Consider the following 22,510-nt stretch of genomic DNA (forward strand, 5'->3'; position numbering starts at 1 on the left):
GTGCTGGCTGGTAGGAGATTGCTCAGATTCAGTGACCAAATTAGGCCATGCTGAGGCTGGCACCAGGGCAAGTGACCATAGCAAACTCTGTCAGTGGTGAACCTGAGCAGCGTGGTTGTGAGATTGCAGTACTCCAAGCATGCTCGCTGGGCTGGATGGGGGGGTCCGTGCGTCTCTGTTGCACGGAGTGGTTGGGCTCAGGGTGAGATGAGGATTTCTGCTGAATGCCTCGGGTGGGGCGCCGAGCTGCAGACCAACAACGCAGGCAGAGCTGGGAGCAGCTTCCTGAACAATGGCAAGTCTACCCTCTCCGCGAGGCTGGCAGCTGTGTAAGTGACAGTTACATAAACAAGGAACCTCGGCAAACAGCCTGGGCTTGCTTTTAAAATTCCTCCTTATTTATATAGTTCCACGGTGCCCAATGCAGGAATAACAGCCCTGCCTTGTCTCTGTTCTGGCCGTAATCTGCTGGTTATTAACCCTTTTGCTCCCTTCCTCCTCTTTATTTGAGGAAATATAGGGCCTGCTTATCCCCCTACCCTGCACCCAGTGGAGTCATTTATACCTGGGCCAAAGGGGTATAAACCGATATTGGATCAGGAATCTCTGCCCATTCCCGTGGCTGAAGCATTTAACCCAGCCCACCACCACCACCTTTGCACACAAGATGATGGAGCTGCAAGGCCCCAGAGAATCAGGCCCAGAGACGTTTCTGGCACAGAAAGCCCAGCAATGTCCCGTCCGCCCTCTGCTGCATTCAGAGATTTCTCAGAGCTGCCCCTTGCTCCATAGTTCCGGACCCCCACTAGAGTGGCCGTCCCCTTCTTTGGGGGTTGAGCCACCATGCTGCAGCCTGCACTGTTGGGGGCGTGACACAAGCTGAGCTGGAAACACAAAGATCTGTTTGCACATTCATCGGAGCTGCGGAGCTGTGTAGGGTTTTGAACACATGTTGGGCACTGTGGGGTTAACTCTGTGCGGCAGGCTCAAGACTGGGCATGGAGCATCGATTTGCAGCAACCCAGTGGCTGATTCTCCGCACTGCGAAATGCCTTCACACACATTCTCGCCTGCAGCCCTGCAACCTGGTTGGGAGCTAAGCAAGACAGGGCCCGGTCAGCCCATTAAGGAGAGACTATCTGGATCTCATTCCCCATTCCCCTGTGCCGTGCACCATTGTTTACACTAGTGCAAATGACGGGAGAACACTATGCCTCGGATTCCATCTGCGCTCATGCTGACCATGCAAGGCAGGGGAGGCCAGACCCACAGGCTGCAGGAAGTGCATTGGTTGTTCAGCAGCTGGCACCCTTGCCTGACTCGGCACTGAACCACTGATCCAGCAAGGTGCCAGGTGGCACTGGGGAAATCAGTGGGTCTCTCCAGCTTCTCCGCTTGCTACCTCTTTCCAAATCCCACCTGGGAACCTCTCTGTCCACCCTCAAAACCCCTCACTCTCCCTTTGCTATTATTTACTATTTACGTCTCACTTGCAATATTTTATCCTGGGGGCATGGTGCGTAAGGGTGGCTTGCTCTGTTTGAACTTGTGGTTGGAAATGATACCATGGCTGCTGACACAGACAGGGCCGTAAATCTGAGCCAGGCCTCTGTCACTGTAAATGGAGACTTCGGCCTTGTGAGTTTTTTTTGTTCTTCGTGGCTGGGAGGGGGCTGTGCTGAGGACAGGAGCCCTCCCATAACATCTCCTTCAATTCGTCCATCTAAAAGGGATTCTCTCTGTCCACTGAAAATTGTGCACATTCTTAGTGAATGGTCAACTGAATAAGGTTGGTGGACCTGAGCTAATTAAGCATCATGACTAGTTAATTACAGAAGGTCTTGATCTCATGAAGTGTTTTGATTAATTTGTTTTGGGGCTGGATTGTCATGTCACTCACAGCTGTGATTGGCTCCTTACAGAGTCATGACTGCACTCAGGGTTATGATTGGTTTGTTAGGAGTCCTGCTCCTCACCAGATTGGTTAACTAAAGTCTTGATCTCATGTCATGTTTGGTCTGGTTCTTTAGAGTTCCCCATCTCACGAAGTTCTGCGATTGGTTCATTCCAGGTTCCTGATCCACTTTGGGATTCTTATTGGACTGTTAGGGTTCCTAATTTCACTGTGTGTTTTGACTCCAGAGTGAACTGACAGGGAACCAACTGTCCCCAACCTCTGAGTCCTTCATCTCTTTCCTTTTTCATTCCTGGAATCAAGACCCACAGCTGAAGGCCTCATGGTCCACAGCTCCGAAGAGCCATATGGGAGATGGAACTCCTGGGTTCTATTCCTGGAGCTGCCAGCAAGTGGAAAAATTGTGTCTTCTTTTAGTGCGTCGCTCCCCCCATCTGTGAAACGGGGATAATAATACTTACTCACACTGGGGAGGAGCTTTGAGAACCCCAGACTTACACAACAGTGCAAGTGCAATGGATTTATCTTTTAATCCACTTCCAAGGAGGGCCAGGGCAAGGTGGCTCCTTACTGTGTTCCCAGCTCCAGGAGGGAGCAGGGGGCTGGGGAAGAATGGAATACAAGAAAACAACAAAGGAGGAAAATGGCACCAAAAATTATTTTTTTTCTTTTCCTTTCCTCCTTAATTCTAATTGTTCAGATTAATTCAGTCTCCAGCAGGACTGAACAGCTCCCAGCAGCCTTTAGCCACTCAGATAAGGCTGAGCTGTTTGTTTAGCCCCATCGGGCTTCCCGCTACTTGCCTTGCTGCCAAATGCTTCATGCAAACTTCTGGGAGAGTTTTAAGCAATTCTAGCGTGACACGGAGCGAGGGGTTTTGCATTCTTAATTTGCAGAAGTTCTTCTCTGTCCAAACCTGATTTCCCCTCCCGCCTCCCTTGCCCATGCACTGCAATCCTGACCACTCCTGGACCCCCACAGCTTTCCCAGTGAACCCCAGTATTGACCCATGGCCCCTGCAAGTCCACTCCGTGCTGTGCTTCTGAGCCCTAACCCACAGCACCCCAGTTATTACGAGGGCGAGGAAGAGCTTTGGCTGCAGTTCACCCCCCCAGCTCACTCAGCCCAGCTAATGCAGCTAGACAGACAGTCCGGCAGCAGGTTCATTAAGACGCCCCTGAGTGAGCAGCTTCTTAGAAGTGAGATTGATACAGGCAGGGACCAAGGATAGGAAGGGCCAGGGCCACCTTCCCAGCTGATGCTAAGCCCCGGCCACTCGTGGGGAACATCAGAGGCAGAGAAGTGGAGAACAGGAAAGTGAAAGGCTGAAGATGTGGCAAGAGAGAAGCAGATGAAAGAGAAAAAGGAGGAAATAGCCTCCTTCTCTGTATCCCTCTCTTTCCTGTCCTTTCTCCGTCTTGGCCTATCTAGCCAAGCATGCATCTCCCACTTGCCTATTCCCTTCATTCTTTCCTTCCTGGTCTATTCTGTGCTGGCTTTGATCCGGCCCCTGTCAAATCCAATCACCTCCCGGCTGTGCATTCAGCAACACAACTGATGTCTGTCACGTGCAGCATGTTTTTTGTCATCCACCTCTCTGCGTGTGTGATGGAAGGGTGTGTTTTGGTAGGGTTGCTGTTGTGGATTGTAAAAGCGCACGCAGCTCTATGCTTTTGTCAGAAGAGGCAGGTGGGAGCAGTGTTGGGCGTGAAGGGGGTGAGGTCTGACTCTCCTTAGTTCCTGGGGGAGTTTGTTCTGCTGTCTGGAACCTCCTCTCAAGGCAGCTCTGTCTCCTGCCCAGATGAGATTCACCCTTGAGGAGTGGCGCTATTCACTACCATCCCCCTCATCCTGGAGCTCCTGCGTTTTCTTCCTCACACTGTCATTCTCTCTCCTCTTCCTCTGGCTTTCTTTTCCCATTGTCCTTTCTCTCTCTATCTCTTCCCTGCAAATTTGAAGGCTGCATCGTCCCCTCTCCCAATCTCCCTGGCCCCCTCCATTGTCCTGAACTCCCAGACAGCTCCTGAAGATCCACTTGGCTCTATTTATTTATTCATTACCCCCCCAACCCCCCCGCAAGCCTTTTCCATGCAAAGAGCCTGATTTACAGCTGTAGCAGGAAGCTGATTTTCCCTGTTTGCTACCTGACATCAAGAGAGCCATTAGGGGCCAATGCATCATGGAAATGCCCCCGCTGAAGTGACTGGAAGATTCTTTACAGTCGTTGTCCCTGCCACATCTCTAATGCAGTCCTCGACATCATATCCCATTGCTTCAACTGTCTGTCTGAGTATGGCAGTAAGTGAGCTGTCTCAAGGCAGAAATATTATTTATAGGGTAATGTGGTGTATGGAGAGGGAAAGCAGGGGAGGGAGAGGAGCTGAAGTGGCACAGCTCAGGAGGGTGAGAGCCGGGCCTTGCCTTGTGATGACTGCAGTATCCTGCGGCCTGGCTCGGAGCTTTTAAAGGGGCCTGGGAAGGCCAGATGAGATGCCAGCTGATGGAGATGCTGGGGTGCCTTGCCAGGGAGGATAAAGGCAAGTTAGCATCAAAACATGTAAAGGGACGGAAGAACATCAGGGATATTGAGGTTGAGGCTCACTGTTGAGCCTTTTCCATGCTTGCTACGATGTCTCGTGCTGGCATTCAGAGCCCTTTGCATTGATGTGATAAGCGTGTCAGTTCTTTGCCATGTGGCACAGGGACTGATTGCTGGCAGTAGCTGGGGAGAGAGGACATCTGCATGAATCCCATGCAGACCCCCCTTGCTCCTTTGTGCAGCAGTCTGGGAGTGGGATTTGCACAGATGTGTTGCTTTCACGGATCTGGCACGGTTGGTTTTGCGCTGGCAATGCGATGGGTCTTCGGCCATGGGATGGCAGGGTGTCAACCTCACAGCTAAGCAGCTGGCGGAGTACCAGAACATGGGGGTGGCTAATCAATAGGGGGCACTTTTCCATCCAAGTCAGCACTGAACCCAAATGCTCCACATAGGGCAGGATGGCCAACCTGTGGCTCTGGAGCCACATGTGGCTCTTCAGAAGTTAGTACACTGCACCTTGTATAGGCACCGACTCCGGGGCTGGAGCTACAGGTGCCAACTTTCCAATGTGCTGGGGGGTGCTCACTGCTGAACCCCTGGCAGTGCCCCCACTCCAGCCCTTCCCACCTCCTCCCCTGAGCCTTCTGTGCCCTTGCTCCCCCCACCAGCCTCCTGCACACCACGAAACAGCTGATTGGGAGGGAGGGGGAGCCACTGATCAGCAAAGCTGCCTGTGGGTGGGAGGCACTGGGAGTTGTGGGGGGAGCTGATAAGGGGCTGCTAATGTATTACTGTGGCTCTTTGACAATGTACATTGGTAAATTCTGGCTCCTTCTCAGGCTCAGGTTGACGCCCCTGACATAATGAGTCTGTTGGATAGATTTTCTTGTGACAGGGATATGAATCCAAAGTGGTGATCACATGGGGATATTGAAGAGCCCCTGGCATGGATTTGTTTAGGTGTGGCAGAATTTGACAAATAAAAGCAATGTTTATTTTTAAGCATTATTTTTAGTTTTATCAATTTAAATTTTCACAGTTGCACAAAATTATGGGCAGGGGTCAGAAAGCAGTATAGGTCAGTAGATGTTGATTTCAACAGGTTAAAGCTTTATAATCATTAAAACACAAATTGTCAACATGGCATGCCAAAATAAGCAAAGTAAATATCCTTAAATCAAACTCCAACAAGTTCTCAAGCAGCATTTTCCTTACTTTGCCTATCTGTCAATTTCAAATGTTACTGATGGAAATACTTTTTGAAGTTTGCCACTAAAAATCTAACCCATCCAAGCCTAAGTATGTTAATTCCAGTGATACAGATACAGTCCACTTTGAGTTATTACATTCTCCCTGCCTCCATTACCCCTGCAATTTCAACAGGGCACAATATTCTGCTTCACTTCCTGTCCTAAGCTACATTGTTCCTGGGAGCTGTTAAGCAGTCTCTTCCAACCCAGGGGTAGCTGCTTTTCATCGGTGGAGGGAAACCATTCCAATATACATGGCAAAGCCATAGACCATTATTATTCCATCTGCCCTACGGGGGGAATTCCACTGACTTGCACAGAGCGTCTTCCCTTATGTGAGATAGGTTGACTCTGAATGCTCTCGGACTATGTGTAAGGCACAGGAGCTTTGGGGATGGAAGGTGCTGCAGATTTGATATCCCAGCTAGAGGAAGGTTGTCCCTGTGGTTAGGCCAGTTATTTGGGAAACTCTGGTTCAGTTCTCTGTTCTGCCACAAGCTTTCTTTGTATCCTTGGGCATGTCACTTAGTCTCTCTCTCGACCTGCGTTTTCCCTGGGGGTGATGATAAAACTCTGTGTCACAGGGCTTGTTGGGGGGCTAACCACATGAAAAGATTGTGAGATGTATTGATCAAAAGCCCTCTCTGAGAGGTGTATAGCTAGGAGATAATGTTATTGTTGCAGTCTATACTCAGTGTCTGAGCTCCGAGACAAAGCGAAAAATGACAGGTCCGGGACATAGCCTATTGTGCTAGGTGTCATACAAACCCAGCAATAGCTTCTTAGCTAAATCAAAATGAACAGTGCTGCTTTACGGGTTTACGCGGCTCTCCTGCCTCCCTCCTCCGCAGCTATCTTACCTCAATGAGCTAAATGAACCAGAGCCACGGTGCCCTGTGCAGGGTGGAGAATTGAGACTTATTGCAAGGGGAGCTGTGAGCTCCTGCCATTGCATTTGGCACTGGGGAGGGTTCTGCAACCATTCCATCCCCTTCCCCAGGGCAGCTGCTAGGAAAACAGAACCTGCTGTCGTGACAGGGCCCCCAGGGTTGGCTTTGCTTCCACATCACTGCTGTGTAGTGGTGGTTATTTTATCATGCTCTTAATCGCCCCCAGGAGGACCTACTCCAGGTAGGGGCTCATAGCTCCTTCCTGCTCATGCCCTCACAGCAAAGCGTCCCCATGGATGGGCACACAGAGACAGTCAAGAATAAAGGGATGAGCGATTAGCTCCAGAATGCTTACTTGCCACGTTCCTTGCTCTCCTTCAGAGAGGGAGCAAGATCTAGTGGTTACAGCAGAGAATCAGATGCCAGGACTCCTGGGTTCTAGATCTTATTCTGGGAAGCAGCATGGTCTAGCAATCAAAGCAGGGAGCGGGAATTGAGACTCCAGGGATCAATTCCCAATTCTGAAAGGCAGAGGAGTTTAATGATTAGAAATGGATGGGGGAAGTCCGGACACCTGGGTTCCTTTCCCAGCACTTCCCTGAATTACTGGGGGATCGTGGAGGTCAAGTCACTGCTTCATTTAAGTGCCAGGGCTGGAGACTGATTGGTCCACATCTCATCTGAGTGACATGGCGGACGGGGGGTGTTGTTCAGTCCAGCCCTGTAGTGTTGTCAGAAGCATAAGTCCCAATTCTGAACCTTAGCGTCCAAAAGTGGGTGCCTGCATGAACCCTCCAAGCTTAATTACCAGCTTGGATCTGACAGCGCTGCCACCAGCCAAAAATTCCAGTGTTTGGCGCACTCTGGTCTCCCCCAAACCTTCCCTGGGGAGACCCCAAGAACTCAGATGCCCTGAGTCACCACAAAGGGAACTAACCCCTCCCTTGTGTCTCCTCTTATTTCCTCCAGCTTCCCCTCCCTGGGATGGCCCGGGACGATCCACACTATTTCAATTCCTTGAAATGCAAACCAGAGAGATCAAGTTTCTTCACCCTCAGCAGATCCCTGCAAATGCAAGCTTTGAACTCTAACCCGAAGAGATTTTCTCTCCCCTGTCTTCTTCCTCCCATCCAACTCCCTGGTGAGCTGCGGAACCCAATCCCCTTGAGTCCAACTAGGAAAAATCCAACAGGTCTTAAAAGAAAACTTTATATAAAAAGAAAGAAAAAGACATAAAAAATGGTCTCTGTATCAAGGTGACAATAACAGGGTCATCTGGCTTAAAAGAAAACAAAATGAATAAACAGCCTTATTCAAAAAGAAATACATAATTTTAAAACATGCCAGCAATACGAAAAAAAAAAAAAAAAAAAAAAAAAAAAAAAAAAAAAAAAAAAAAATACACACAGTAAATACAGAAACAAAATAAGCCGGTCTTTACCTTTTGTACGACACTTGGAAACAGAAGATTAGAAAGCCTGAAGGTAGAGAGATCCTCTCTCAGAGCCGAGAGAGCACTAGAGACCCAGACAAAGAACACACACCCAAAAATTCCCTCCCTGAGCTTTGAAAAATCCGGTTTCCTGCTTGGTCCTCTGGTCAGGTGTTTGGTTCCCTTTGTTAACCCTTTACAGGTAAAAGAACATTAACCCTTAACTATCTATTTATGACAAGTGTGTGTCAGGGAAGGATGCCAGTTGGTCAGTGCCTCTAACAAGCAACAGAGGCAGCAGGGATGGATGGTGATTGCCCTGGGCCCTACCTAATAGACAGGGCTGGCGTGATTGATCCATGTCTGGTGCATGTGACATGCTCAGGTGCTGATCATATAAACCAGATCGCACTTTGCACCGCTGCAGGGAGAAGATGACAACATGATGCATCCACCAGGGCCACTGCCATTGTAATGAGCTGCAGACACACTGGGCAAGTCTGCACCCCATCTCCAAGGAAGGCACATGCTCTGCTATGAGCTGCATCCCTTCCCCGGGGGACCAGGCTCCAGCAGACCCCTTTTTCCCCTCCCCTGGATTCTTTTCCTTCCACCATTCCAATTATCTTCCTCTTTCATCACTGCCATAGCTGTAAGTACAAAGTACCAATTAGCTAGTTTTCAAGTTTAATTAGGTTGGAAGGTAGAGCAGATTAAATCCTTTTATCGTACATTTCAAAGCTCTTTCCCACCAAGCCCACGGGATTGGTTTCCTTTGAATGAGGTCCATGTTTGCTGCACTGAGGCCTTCTCCGAGTCATGGAGCTATTCAGTTTCAGGGGCAATGGGAGCCAGGGCAGGGGGTATACGGCCCATCCGACCACCAGGATATCTGTGCCCCATGGACGCAAGGCTCTGACACGCACACATGCAGCCTGATCTGCCCCCAGTCAATCATTGCTTCCAGGAATAAATGCGCTTCCCTGGGATTAACCTCAGATAGTATAAACTTGTCGTCTGGGTGTTCAGCCAGCTGACAAAATACCAGCAGCTGAAGGGTTAACCCTCAGGATCGTAGCCAATCCCCTGGTGGACTGTGAGGAGTTTTCGGTGGGCGCTTGGGGGACCTGTGCCTGAGGGATCTCTAGCCACTAGGAGCGGGGAATGCTGGGGTTTGGCATTGCTGCTTAGTATTGTAGTATCTGAGAACTGGGACTCTAGGGGGACAAGGCCCCCACCCCCGGTGCCCCATAGCTTTCCTCCTGCTGTCAGTTCTGGCTCTAATCCTTAGGATGGACATGGTCATGGGCAGGCAGGTCCCAGCAGGGGTCCAGACCATGGGGAGGGGAGAGCTGGCAGAGTGGGGTCAGGTGCTTGGTCCTCGGTGGGGAGGATCACGGTACTCGCCAAGGGGCTGATGAGTGGCCAGGGGCCTTGTTCACTCCACGGGAGGCCAGGGAAGGAGGCATCTGGCACTTCTCGAGGCAGGGCCCTATGATCAGGGAATCCGTGAACGCAATGGTCAGAAGGGGCCCAGATGGAGCAGTGTCAGTCAATAGGAAACCCGGTCTCTGGAGACCTGGAAAAGCCCAGGTCCATCGTGGGGCAGAAGGATCTGCCTTGCAGGGAGAGGGATGAGACAGGGAGATCAAGGAGTGTGGGGGTGGGGCTGATCTCTCTCCAGGAGCCACAGGATCTGCAGTACATTGGGCCTCTGCTCTGCTGAGTGCTGCACCTGGCACCATTGCTCCCAGGGCTCTGGATGCTAACGTGTTAGGGCTCTGTGTTTGTTGCAGATAAGCCGCTGCCTCAGGGAGCTCCAGGGGGCATTATCGGGATCCTGGGAGGCGTAATTGCTGCAGCTCTCATCATCGGCGTGGCCGTCACTGTGTTCATCGTCTACAGGCGACAGCAGAAGAGCCGCATGGAGGCCGACAATGACCTGTGAGTAGCCTCTGTGCTCGGTCCCAGCTGCACCTCAACCCTGGGCTTCAGCATTCCAGTTCTGGACTGGCCCCACACCACCTCCTTCCCTGTAGCTCTACTCCTGCTCCCTAAGCCTGAGCTGTGGCTCTCCCTGCTAGTCCAGTCCTGGGTCCCTCCCCCAAAAGCTTTACTGATATCTCTCAATCCTAAACAGCAACATCCTCTTGGATTCTCGGCCAGAGCCCTTAAGCGCATCACTTGGCCAGTGCCCTTGTATCCGAACCTGCAACAGCCACCGCAGTTCCACTCCTCAGCTGCTCCTCTGGAATGAATGCCAGCAGTGACACCTTTGTCTGCGGTTCGGTGACATGGGATGGCATGCACTAGGGAGAGCAGGGTACGAACCCATGTGTGGGGTCCCGGTCTCCAGAGTGCTGCTCCCAACTGGTACAAACATACACACCGACATCAAGCCCATAGCGACGCATGCACGTCTGGGTTGTACAAAACCGGGCATATTTTTAGCTTTGCCAAAACAAATTGGTCGGTTTGCGATTTTCCAAAATCACAAGCAAAGGGTGGGGAGTTGCAGTGGAGGCTGCCTGAGCCCTACAGAGAATGAGGTAAATACATCTTTGGTGGTGAGGGTGGGATAAGTGGTCCATTGGCTACTGATCACAGTGCCTGCTGGTGGAGAGACAGCCAGGGCTTGCAGGCTAAGGATTGAACCAGGATTCCCAAGCCCTACTCCCTGCCGACAAAGCTCAAAGTCCCACATTGCTTCCCCTGGCTTCTCTACTACCTTGTCACCCAGGCTGTGTGTATTTGGGGGCAGGTGCTTAAAGAGGAGGTACGATAGGGGAACCTGCAAAAACTGTACCACTGCCCATGTGGCTGCAGGGGGCCTGCTTGGCAGGCACAATGCCACTTTGCTTGTGCCAGTGTGGGTGCAGGGGGCATTGCCTGACCTGCTCCTCAGCAGAGCAGCCCCTTTAGCCTCTGCCTGCTGATGGAGCAGGAGCTCCGGGATCCACCACCCAGCCTGGCCCCACCCTTGGGTTTGGAGGCTCTTGGCCCCTCTCCTCTGTCATAGCTCTTGGGAACTGATGTAGTGCTTGCTGTCCATGGTGCTGAAATATCTCCAAAGTAGAGCAGGAGCCGGGGACGTGCCCAAGAGAATCCTGCTCTCCAGCCCTGTGATGGTTGGCCCGGTTGGAGGGAGTGACCCATGTTGAGGGTACGCTGGGCATGGCCCAGGGCTGCTGAGCAGAGGAGTGAATTATTCTCTTTCATTGTGTGTGTTTCTCTCCCTTCTTTCTGCTGGCTGGTTTCCCCTGAATGATAAATCAGCTTTGCTCCTCTCTGTCTAATCACGCAGGGCTGCAGCTCCACCTCCTAACAGGACCCAGCCATGGCCTTTTCCCAGAGGGGATCCTAGCAAGTGTCTCTCTCCTGCATCTCGCACTTGGGAGCTTTCAGGCCCATTTATAAAAATACCTGACTCCCCTCTCAACCTCCCACACTCTGGCAACATGCAGGGACAGCACCTGGTTCCCAGCTCCCACTCACGGCAGAGTTCGTTGTGGATCCTTTTCAAGTGTTGGAGAGCATGGAGGAGGGAAAGTTTCTCCTTTGACTGTGTCACTGAGAGTTTCCAGGGTAGAAAAGCGAACAAGCCAACCTGCCTTCCCTGCCTCTTCACTCCCGTCCTGCTCTCTTGATGTCCCTGCTTCTCTGGACACCCCCCATGTGGTCTCCCTGCAGCTTCCCACACTGGCCCCCTCCCATTTCTACTCCTGCCCTCTCCTGCTCCCCAATCCCACTCCCCAGGACTCGGATTAGGGCAAGGCATTGAGGCAGTGATATTCTCCGAAGCTCCAGTGAACAAGGCACCAGAACAAGGGGCGACTCATAATAGAGTGTGCACGGGTTTGAAGTATAATCCTGATGCACAGCTGGGCTCCTCCAGCGTGGCTCCCCCTTCAGCCTCCTCACTGCAGGCTCTCCACCCCAGGCTCTTCTCCTCTGGCAGCTCTTTCTGGCTCCCTGACTGTTGGAATGGTTTCAAGTCACATTGCTGGGACTCTAACCTGCAATTCATCCCTGCCCCCATCCTCCCCTAGGTGCTCAGGTTGTTGGCAGAATCAGGTCTGAGTCCAGGCTCAGGTCCCACTAACCACTTTCAAAGTCAGGGAGGGGGGCATGTCTGGGCTTGGGCTCATCTCTGCTTTCAAAGACCATTTTGTTCCTCATTCTACTGTCTCTGTGCCCCTTCTTTGCACACTCTGATCACAATAAGTCTGTAGCCACCTAGGAACTGGTGGTTGCCCCTAAATTACATGGCCAGTGAGACTCCCACTAGGGCAGCTCATCTCCTCCTGCGTTGGAGATGCAGCCCCAGCTCATAGAGCTAAAGGAGACTCTCCATTAGCTGCCAGCAGTATGGAGTCTATGACACAGACAGGCTGTTCTGATTTAGAAGCGAGCAGTGGTGATACATCCACAACAGGCAGTTTCTTACAGTCTGGTTATTACCACAGTGTGCTTGCCTGGCATCCCGCATCCCTCTGATGCTGGAGAAGGGACCAGCTCGTTGGATCCCACCTGCTGCTGCTCACTGAGGGTCCAATGCCCTGCTCTGTCCACTGAGGCACAGAGCAGAGGTCTTGGAACAGAGTGGTTGCTCCAGTGTGTGCTGCACAAACAACGCCCCCCCCCCACCCTGTGCCTTTGGAGAAATTCTTCTCATGCATCCTCCCAGGGAACAGCATCCTCCTTGCTGCTGTACCCTTCTTGAGAGCAAACACCCCGCCTGTCACCCTCAAATCACCCCCTTCCCATTTGCAAAGGGAAAGCACCAGAGAGCTGAAGGACAAATGGAGTCACACACCCCCCCCCCCACACACACATTTTTGTTACATCCTGGCAAAATTTTTTGCTCCATTTAATTCTGTTTGAGAGAAGGGACTGGAGGATGGCGGGAGTGTGCAGAGACAGACAACGGAGTGAAAAGCAGGAGCTGAGACAATAATAGCCATGCGGGGTGAAATTGCATGGACAGCATCAGGCCTGCAAAAAGAGCCACTTTCAGATGGTTGGTTTCCCACAATGGCCCTCCACAAAGGCACAAGAAGAGCTACTTTAGCCGAGAAGAGACGCACAATGGAGCAGGTCGAATACCCTGACCCTGGGACCAGGCCTCCTCCTGGAGCCCAAGATAATAGAGACATCTCCTCCCTATTCCACTTTTGCATAGAACTATCTAGGAGCTTGATCCAAAGCCCACTGGAGTCAATGGGTGTCCTTGCCGCAGTCTGCAACCCCCATTTTCCACCCTGCATCCCCATCCCGAGTCCTGCTCTGGGCTTGGAATCCACTGGAGTTTGTAGAAAACTGCCCCGCCTTCCCCCCACATTTGCTGAAGTTTACAAGGAGAATGAACAAGTATGGAGAGGAAAGGGAGGGGGCAGCCTACTAATTAGAGTGGCAGAATTTAATAAGTTTTGTAAAAGGATTAGACACGTGAATGCATATGAGCAGAATCTGCAGAGACAGTCCCTAGGATGGAGATTACAAAGGCTGTCAATCCTCATGCTCCAGGGCAAAAGCTGATCTCACCCCATTTGGGGTCAGGAATAAATTGCACAATGTATACAATATGAAGATTTTTGTGCCAAAGCCTGACACATCCAACAGCAGCCACTCAGAGACCAGGTACCAGACCAGACAGACCATTGGCTTGCTCTTGATTAGCAGTGCTCACCACAAGCTGCTTCCTGGAATCCTATAGCAACAAGTCGAAGCGCCCCTGTTGGGATGATCTGGTGCCGGCTCTCAAGTAGGTTTACCCGCACCAGCCTGGGGGGGCCAAAATCTGAGGCAAGGTTGACCTGGGATTAGAAATGTACTGTGGACAAAAGAATCCAAGGAAAGTGGGTGAAATATTAGAACAAGCCCATTTAATTATGTTGACAGTTCAGTGGAAAGCTGAATCCCTGGATCTAGCCATCTCACAGTAGTGCCTAGAGGCTCCAGTCAGGATCAAGGCTCCGCTGTGCCAGGTGCTGTACAGACACATGGACAGTCCCTCCCTGTAAAGCTCACAAGCTAATTTCAGAGAAGACTCAGCTGTGAGTCCAGTGACCAAGAGAGAAGAAGTTGCGGGGGGTGGAGGGAAGAGCAAAGAGAGTATGTGGAGTCATTGGGGTTATTCCAGATTTACACGGGCAGAAAAGAAAGTGGAATCCTGCCCCAGAGGATTTACAGTCTGGGTCGGAATTGTAGTGAAAAGGCAAGAGGCATGGAAGGCATTGGGGGGACAATGGTAAGTGAGAGGAGGGGGATGCAGTTCTCTGAGAGGAGGAAGAGGTGAGTGCTGTTTGCACCTGGGAGCTCTGCCTGATCCCTTATTCTGGAACTATGAACATTTCTATGGCTGAATTGCAGAGCAGGTGAAGCAACATCCAGGGGCAGGGCAGCCCTGACACACGGGCTCCCTGCGGGAAGTGAGCTTCATGGAGATGAAAGTCAGAACCCAGAAGGAAAGCCCTCCCCGCCCCCAACAATGCCCAAGCTGCTTGGTCCACATCTGCATCCATTGAAGCCAAAAGGAGTTTTGCCACTGATATTGGTGCATTCGGGATCGAGCAGACTCCCTGTCCCCAGAGTCAAACCAACGGCTGCTTTTTCTCCCTGCAGAATTGATCTGCCTCCATCCCACAAACCTGTCCCACCGCCAAAGAGGAAACAAGAGATGAAAAGCCACCTGACGGCAGAAGACATCCAGGTACCTTCCCCCAGCCTAGCGCCCTGGCTTCTTTTGCCAGCATGGGAGACAGGCCTCCAGCCAGAATCGAGGGTGCCAGGCCTCTGGAGGCACAGAGTGCAAGCTCCAGCCAGCCTTTGGGAATGCCCCATGAAGCAGGTTTGGTGAGAGGAGGGCAGTGGTTTGGGGTTATGTTCTCTGTCCAGGATCTCAGCACTCTTGGGGACTGCAGGTTGGACCCAACCTGCACCCTTCTGGGCATAGACAGGTTCTAGGTCAGCAATGGTTCTTCTCGGAAGGATCGGTGCCTTGGTGAACTCCCATCCTTTGAAATGTAATGCCTAACAATTGTGAGACAAAGAATGGGGCAGAGAGAGAGCTGGAGAGGGGGACTCTGTAGGAGAGGTCTTATGGTGACTTTCTTCACCTTGTCCAATCCCCTGGGACAGGTGCTGCTCCCCAGATGGTGGCAGGAAGGGTGAGATCGGTGCTTGCCCTCTTGACCTGTCTCCCCAACTCCAGGTCGTCCACCTAGACAACATGAAGCAGGAGGAAGAGATCCAGAAGCTCCCCCTGCAGACTCAGTACTACGACATGGCAGCCAGCGAGTCCTCTCCGTACTCCGACAAGCTGGTAAGGAGGGCATGGTGCCAGCACTGATCTGACCTGGCCCTCACCTCCCACTTTCTGCACAGGAACTCCCAATGAAAGATTAGGTCACTTCTCCGTCCACTGGGGTGGGCCAGGCAGCCTGCTCTCACCAGCTGTTGGAGGAAAGGAGAGCCCTCGCCTGGACTGAGACATGAGACCACAGTCTCCATGTTCATCCCATTCTAGGCCTCCTCACCCCACCACCGCCAACCCTAGCCTAAGGGGACTCTGCCCTTTCCTCTTCAGCTGTGTGACCCCACATAACTGTGGATGCATGGGGCATCCCATGGGCTCCTCTCCAAGATGCAACCAGCAGCACACGGGGTGGGAATTAGGACTGAAATGGGTGTGGATGAGTCAAATGCCCCCACTCCTTGACCCAGCAGTCCCAAGATAGCTTCACCCTGGCCAAATCTGAGTCACAAGATCCCCCACCTGTGCACCCTTCCCTGAGATCCTACCATCTTGTGGCTGAAAGGGGTGAGGATCTGCCTGTGGATCCTGGTCCATCCTCTCTGACTGGGCCTGTCCTGTGCTGTCTGCCTCTTGGGGTCCCCATATCCCCAGGGGGCTTGAGGTCCTGAACCGCCTACTAGCAGGAAGTGGGAGAGAATGCAGCTGCAGCCCTACATTTATTTTTTGAAGCACATTTATTCTGGGGCTCAGGGGCCAGCCTGACTGCTAATTGACCTCTGCGTTGTTCTCAGCAAAGATTCAGGCCTTTTTGCAGAAGGTGGAAGAGGCAAGTTGCGAATCTGCATTGAAAAGGGAGGCAAATGGAGGCAGAAGCTGCTAGGATCTATTCTAGAGTAGGGTCCTGGGCTTTCAGCAAGTCATCGGGGCCTGTGACCAGCCAGTACACCCTGCTGGGGCCTCACCTTCTGCAGCCAGTCCCATAAAAGACTGCCATGAAGTGACCCTGAGAAGCAGAATGTACGCAGAGGAGGAGCCTGGGAAATCAATTATCTGCAGGGCAGAGCTTGCTGGAGTTTGACTTTAAATTAAGGACGCTTCCTTAAAACTCCGTATTTTGTGGGGATTTGTTCAGCTTGAAACAGGGAGATGCTAATGCAAGGCAGCGGCGGCAGCGGCAGGGAGATGAGGGGTCAGAGAGCCAGGGAGAAAATTTAGCAGAAGTGTAGGGAAGGCTGATGCAGATCTAGAATAGGTTAGATAGCGATGCGTGATAACTGGCTGCCTTCCTGCAGGGGGTGACTCAGTGGGCTACGGGTCAGCCTTGGTACAGCTAGACTCCCTGGGACTGCAGGTTTAGATCCCTGCAGTGTTCACTAACCTTTGCTCCTCTGAGGGTGATAAATTAGGTACCAAGCATAGGGGAATCTCTTCAGTGAGACTTTAAGTCAAGGGCCTGAATGCTCAGAATGGATACAAGGCAGTTTTCATCTACAGAGGGTTTTGCCCTGGCATCCTTGGCCAAAGTTCCTTCTTGTGCAATGCATTGTGCTCTGCATGCTGCTGTCCACCTCAGAGGTGGCTGCATTTCACCAGGGCTCTCTATATATGAAGTGCTTTGGAATGAAAAGTGCGGAGTAAAGGACTCACAATAATTTGCATGGATTGGTGGATGCAGGGAGCAGAATTTCCCTCTCCTGTTGCTTTTATACCAATGTGACTCTAGTGAGAATCTCCAGAATAAGGGCAAGGACAATCAGACCCAATCACCTTCATCCAGAGAAATGTCACCCAACAAGACAGGAAGAGCAGCTGTGATTCAGAAACTAACACTAAAGACCAAACTCTGCTCTCGGCTCCACTGGTGTGATCGCGGAGACTTTTCTGCAGCTGCAGGGTGCATATAGCCCTAAGGGAAAAAATTCTCTGCTGAGACCTGCCCTGGGGGTGACCAATTTCTTGGTCTCCGCAATTGATTGCCAATTCCCAGGTGTGTTTTGCAGGGAGAGCAGGACCCCAGAGCCAAGCTGTGCTCTGAGGATGGGATCTGAGAGCAGTATGTCCCCCAGAATTACAGGGAAAGAGTTAGCTCGCCTTGTTTAATTAAAGAAAGCCATCAGTGGCCGAGCTAGTGATGGGAAGATGGGCCCAGCTGGTGGCCATGTGGTAACCATGGGAACTGGGTTTGGTAATCTCAGTCCAGCTCGGAGCAGACACATGTCCCAAAAACCCATCACTGTGTGGAGCACTGAGGCTGGGACGGGTCAAGAAATCCCAACTTCCCTTCTCCCCCAGAGGGGGTCCCTGTAGGGGGGCAGTGTGTGGGCAGCACTGCCCCCCCCGGACCCTGCCACTCTGCTGGACTCTCCTTGCAGAAGTCAGAGGGCTCTGGTTGGTGGGGTTCCAGGTGGTCCCCTTTCAGTGGCAGGAAATTCACAGCGGTGAGGGGAACTGGCAAACTGGCCTGAATTTCTAGGATCTTTTCCTAATGCTCAAGTGTGGTGGAGACCCTTGCTGAGAGCTGTATCTCCCCCCTTGCCCACCCAGCCCCACATCATGTTATGGGGCGGGCAGGGGGGAGGATCACTCAGTGCCTGAAACTCCTGACACCTTCTCCTTTCCTCCTGCCTCTGCCTCACCTCTGACAGGCCAAACTGGAGGGCAGTTCCATGGAGCCCGTGCTCCTAGGTCTTACCATGACCAGCAGGTGGGAAGAGTTCCCTGCCTCAGGGCAGTGGAGTGACCCCACTAGCACTGGGGCTAAACTTGAACCCATCTGGGTGTGACATCACAGGCCCAAAGCCATGGAGGACCCCCAGTGAATAGCCAGCAGCCTCCAGATACTGGGGTCTCATGCGTGACGCTGAGTGGCCCATGAGAACCAGCCTCCTGCAATGACCAATACCTGAGGCCAGCCCTGAGCAGCCCACCCAGAGCTGGGCTCATGCAGTCCTGAACCCGGTTTTGTTCAGGCACCACAATCCCCCATCCCTCCCAGTCCCTTCCCAGGCAAACAGGACCCCTCCCCTGCCATATGCTGACTCACCCGCAGGCTGCTTGCTATGCACTATCAATAGGTAATGCCGGTCGGAATAATTTTGAGGAAAATCTCTGTTTGGAATCAGACAGATCAGGAACTGGGTCTCTCACTGCCCTGCCCAGGGCCTTGACCCCCCCCTCCCCGCCCCCCAAACACACAGAGAAAATGTTCACAAGCTCTTGGGTTTGTTCCTGCCTTCCCCCCGCCATGTACCCCAGTTAGCTCTCTGAACACACCCTAGAGATCATCCCCACCTCTGGGGCCCTGGGCTGCCCATTTTCCCGCTGTTGGTAACACCCTTTTGGCTTGCTGCCTGGGGGCAGGCGGGGGTGCTGCTCCCGGTCGGCTCCATTCCGTCCTTGCTAATCTCCATGCCCTTTGAGCAGGCAGAGGAGCTATGGAGGCTGCTGAAATGTCAGCAGGAGGAGTGTGCACGCTTCCTGCCAGGCCAGCTGGGACCTGCCAAGGGCTCTGGGGCGCAGAGATAGCGCATGCTGGCTGCGGTACAGTTGTGGGGACAAGTGTGCATTGTGCTGCAAGTCATTGCTCTGGGAAGAGCCCAGCTCTTCCCCCCTCCTTCCTACAGGGCCCTCTGGGGGAATCGTTATTCGCTCCATAAAGCCATAGCGACGGCCTTCTGCCCATGTTGCAGCACCCAGCCTATTGTAAGCTCTGCCAGCCTTCGCAAACCCTTTGCAGAGCCACGGTCTGGTCTGTGGCCTGGTCACCGCTAGCTCCCACAGCCATCCTGCCAGCAGCCCTCCCTGCTGGTGGGAGCAGTTTGCTGGGCGGCCAGGGGCGTGTGGCTGAGAGCTTGGCTACAGGGAAGCAGCAGCAGCAGCAGCTTGTTCAGGCTCAGCTGGGCACAGTGCTCTGTGCTGCACAGTGTGATCTCGTCAGCTGGGAGACCGGGGGCGGGAGATTTAATGTCGGCAAAGAGATCCGAAGGGGAGGGGTGCTGAAGGAGAGCAGCCCTCATGACAATGGGGGCATCAGAGCTGGGGGGCGGTGGTTGCAAACAGGTGTTAGCAATCCCTCTGCCCTTCACCTATTGCTTAATGGGAGGAGGAGCCAGAGTTCATCCCAGGGTGATGGGAGGAGGCTGGCGGGCTAGAGGAGGCCTTGGCATGCAAAAGGCTGAGGAGTGCTGATTTAAAGCTAGATGAGGGCGCGAGATAGCTGGTAAGGAAGGTCAGACTAAGCCAGGACTTGGATGGGAGACCTCTAAGCACCAGCTGTGGCATGCTGCTCTGGGGAGCCATGCTGCTGGAGATCAGGGGGGAAGCTATGGTAGATCCCTTTTCACATCGACTGGTCAGGTCAGTGCCCTAGCCAGTTCTGGGGTGGTGAATTACAGCTGGCCCTTAAATTCCCCTGTGGTTTCACTTGGGCTTTTCCTGCCCTACTCTGATTTGCAGCGTGTTCCACCCCAGAAGCGGCTGCACACTGAAGCATTTCCTGTGTATAGATAGTTTGTAAGTGGCTTTGGGACCCCTCGGAAGGGAAGGTGCTGGAGAAATGCAGGATGTTCCTGTTCTGCTGGCGCTTTGTCTGCTTGGAGATGGGTGGCGGGAGGGGATTAGAGAGCCAGGCACGCTGCGTTTAGCTGGGGCGGGCTCTTTATGCGCTAAATGAATTGTGTGATGTCTCATAATTTGGGATAAAGTACATTGATTGCAGGTATGCATGAAAACTGCTGCCTGAGGGTGATGATTTCACAGAGTTGGAGACAGAGAGAGTCAGAGAGGGATTAGAAAGATGGGGAGGGCTGGGGGAAGAAAGAGCTCCCAGAGAAGGGTGACGGACGAGAGACAATGGGTGAAAAAAGGAAGAGAAGGATCAAGAGAAGGGGAAAGAGAATAGGATGGAGAGAGGGGAAGAGAGCAAGAGCAGCCCTGAGAGCTGAGCCCAGCACGGTGGCCAACAACAGCTGCAGAGCCCCTAAATTACCATGATCATTTCTCACTGCTCACCTCAGCCCCCTCCTTCTCCACGGGGCTCCTTCTGCCTCCCTGACTCCAGCAAGAGGAGCAATCTCATCCCTGCCGATTCCCCAGGCTGCACAGACACCTCCACCTTCACACACCTGCCAGGCACACAGAGGGACAGGCAGGTTCGGCTGCTCCTTGATTACCTGGGTGTTTCCCTGTGGCAGTGTCTGTCCTTCCTGCACCCCAAGAGGAGGACATTGTAGCTTCACTCCACATGGTTTCCTCCTTGTTCCACCTACCCCCCAAAGCTGCAGTGCCCCAGCTGCCCCCGGCCATGTGGGTGAAATGTCTCTCCCCCTGCCCCACTTTTCCTTTGGGGGAGGTTACTTGTGGCATTCACAGCAGTGAGAGGCTGGTGTCTCTAGGGCTCAGTTCAGGCCTAGGCGGGGCTGATGTAGCCAAGTCTATGGGCCCCCCCACAAACTCTGCAGTGCCCTGTGCGGACAGACAGGTACCAAATGGCCCAGCTCCTCCTGCCCCTCCCAGTGAAGGTCGGGGCTCAGAAGTTGGGGGTATGCACGGCCGGTAAACGTTCCCCCTCCGAGCTCTGTGCTAAGCCAGGGCCCATGGGCTCAGCTGTTTTCCCTTCCAGGGATCTCAGGGCAGAGAAAGGTGCAGGGTCTGGAAGAGCTGCCGGGCTGGTGCTGTGTCTGGTTTTCACTGTACCATTGTGTGTGTTGTGTGCAGGAGGGAGTATGTTGTGCACATAACGGTGAGGAGCCGGCACCAAATCCCTGAATCTAAATACACCCTCACTCTGCAGATTTCAGCATCCAGATCTGCCTCCAAAGCTTGCAGCGCTGGCCCCTCTCTAATGTATGGAACTGTGTGTGCAAAGGGGTACATACGTGTGAGCATAGGTGCTGTGTTGGATAGGGATGTGTACGTGAGCCGATGGCATCGGGTGTGAGTGTGCGTGTGAGAGGAGTGGTTCCATGTGTGCAGGTGTAGAGAGAAAGGGGTCGTTGGCCCAGGCAGCTGTGTCATTCGTTTGGTTGACAGGGAATTACCAGGGTGTCAGCATTAGATCTCGTGTACAAGGCACGTTATTGCTATATTTTTGGTCTAAACAAGCAGCAGGGAGCAGGCGTGAGCCAGTGAGTGGCAGAGCCTCTGCAAAGACACAGATCCCACCTCGTGTGGGGCTGTGCTGGCTAGGGAGCCGTAATGCAGACAATGGAAGAATGGGCCCCTCGTGCCTTGACTCACACCTTTCCAGGACTAGAGAAAGGGTCCGAGATGCAAAGGCCGGGGTCAGATCATGGTCATTCAGGTCTGGGTTTTGGATCTGGACCAGCATTATTCAGAATTGAACTGAAGAAGTTCAGTAAACTCTTCTTTCCCAGCCCCATGGCCCATACACACACTCTCCACATGCCCTCTCAGTCCTGGTCAGCGAGATTTCATTGACACAGCAAGTTACACACGTGTCTACAGCATGTAATGAAGACACAGACCACTCAGGTCTCTGTCAGACGGAGGGGCTTGATTCCACTGTTACCCTCCATGTCACAAACACACATACACTACGACACTGTGCACCTACAGACACGCAAGCCCTGTACTTCCATACACTGTGCATGTGCTTACACATGCACCACACACACCCGCACACACTTGTGAACTCCTGGCTGTATGCTGGGTTTTCCGTTGCTAGCCCGTCAGCTCTCCCTCTCCCAGCGTGCAGCACAGAATGCACCTTGATATCTCTTGGTTCCCCTCCCAAGTCCAGCCTGTCTGGGCACCCCTGGGGAATTTGATACAGGAAGAACCACCATTGTTTGCTTTTCATTTCCCACACCCCATTGGGTGGAGGGGTTCTGCCCCCCAGAGTTATAGCAAGATAGACGGTACGGCAAGACAGCTGGAGACGATAACTCAACCGATCACCCTGTGCAGCAACAGGCACTTAAAATGGCTCATCCCAGAGCCATAAACCTCCAGAAATGGCCCTGCCACAGCTGGTAAATGGCTGAGAACTGTTCAGAAGCAGAGCAGGGAACGTTCTCAAATTAAACACCTTTTACCTGATTTGCACGGGATGCAATAGCTCAGGGAGAGGAAGTAAGAATAGGCTTCCATGTCTGGAAGCATCCCGCCTGCCCTCCAGTGAACCATAGCAAACACACTTCTTGTTCGGTGAACACAGGCACCTTGTGTGGGTGGGACCAGAGGCTGCCCCTGAAATGCTGTCT

At 52.7% G+C, this 22,510-nt stretch overlaps 1 protein-coding gene across 2 annotated transcripts in view; it reads left to right on the top strand.

Moving 5' to 3' along the window:
- NECTIN1 (nectin cell adhesion molecule 1) overlaps positions 1-22,510 on the top strand; it is a 152,718-nt gene that overhangs the window by 114,259 nt on the left and 15,949 nt on the right. For both annotated transcript variants that reach the window (XR_004373717.2, XM_032780425.2), the window contains exons 6-8: positions 9,826-9,973; positions 14,654-14,741; positions 15,243-15,353. Coding sequence is in view for 1 of the 2 variants with exons in the window: in XM_032780425.2 (XP_032636316.1) it covers positions 9,826-9,973; positions 14,654-14,741; positions 15,243-15,353 (347 nt within the window). In the remaining variant the exon portion in view is untranslated. The remainder of the gene's footprint in view (positions 1-9,825; positions 9,974-14,653; positions 14,742-15,242; positions 15,354-22,510) is intronic.

Source organism: Chelonoidis abingdonii, chromosome 18 (genome assembly GCF_003597395.2).
Source record: "Chelonoidis abingdonii isolate Lonesome George chromosome 18, CheloAbing_2.0, whole genome shotgun sequence".
Taxonomy (NCBI): domain Eukaryota; kingdom Metazoa; phylum Chordata; order Testudines; family Testudinidae; genus Chelonoidis; species Chelonoidis abingdonii.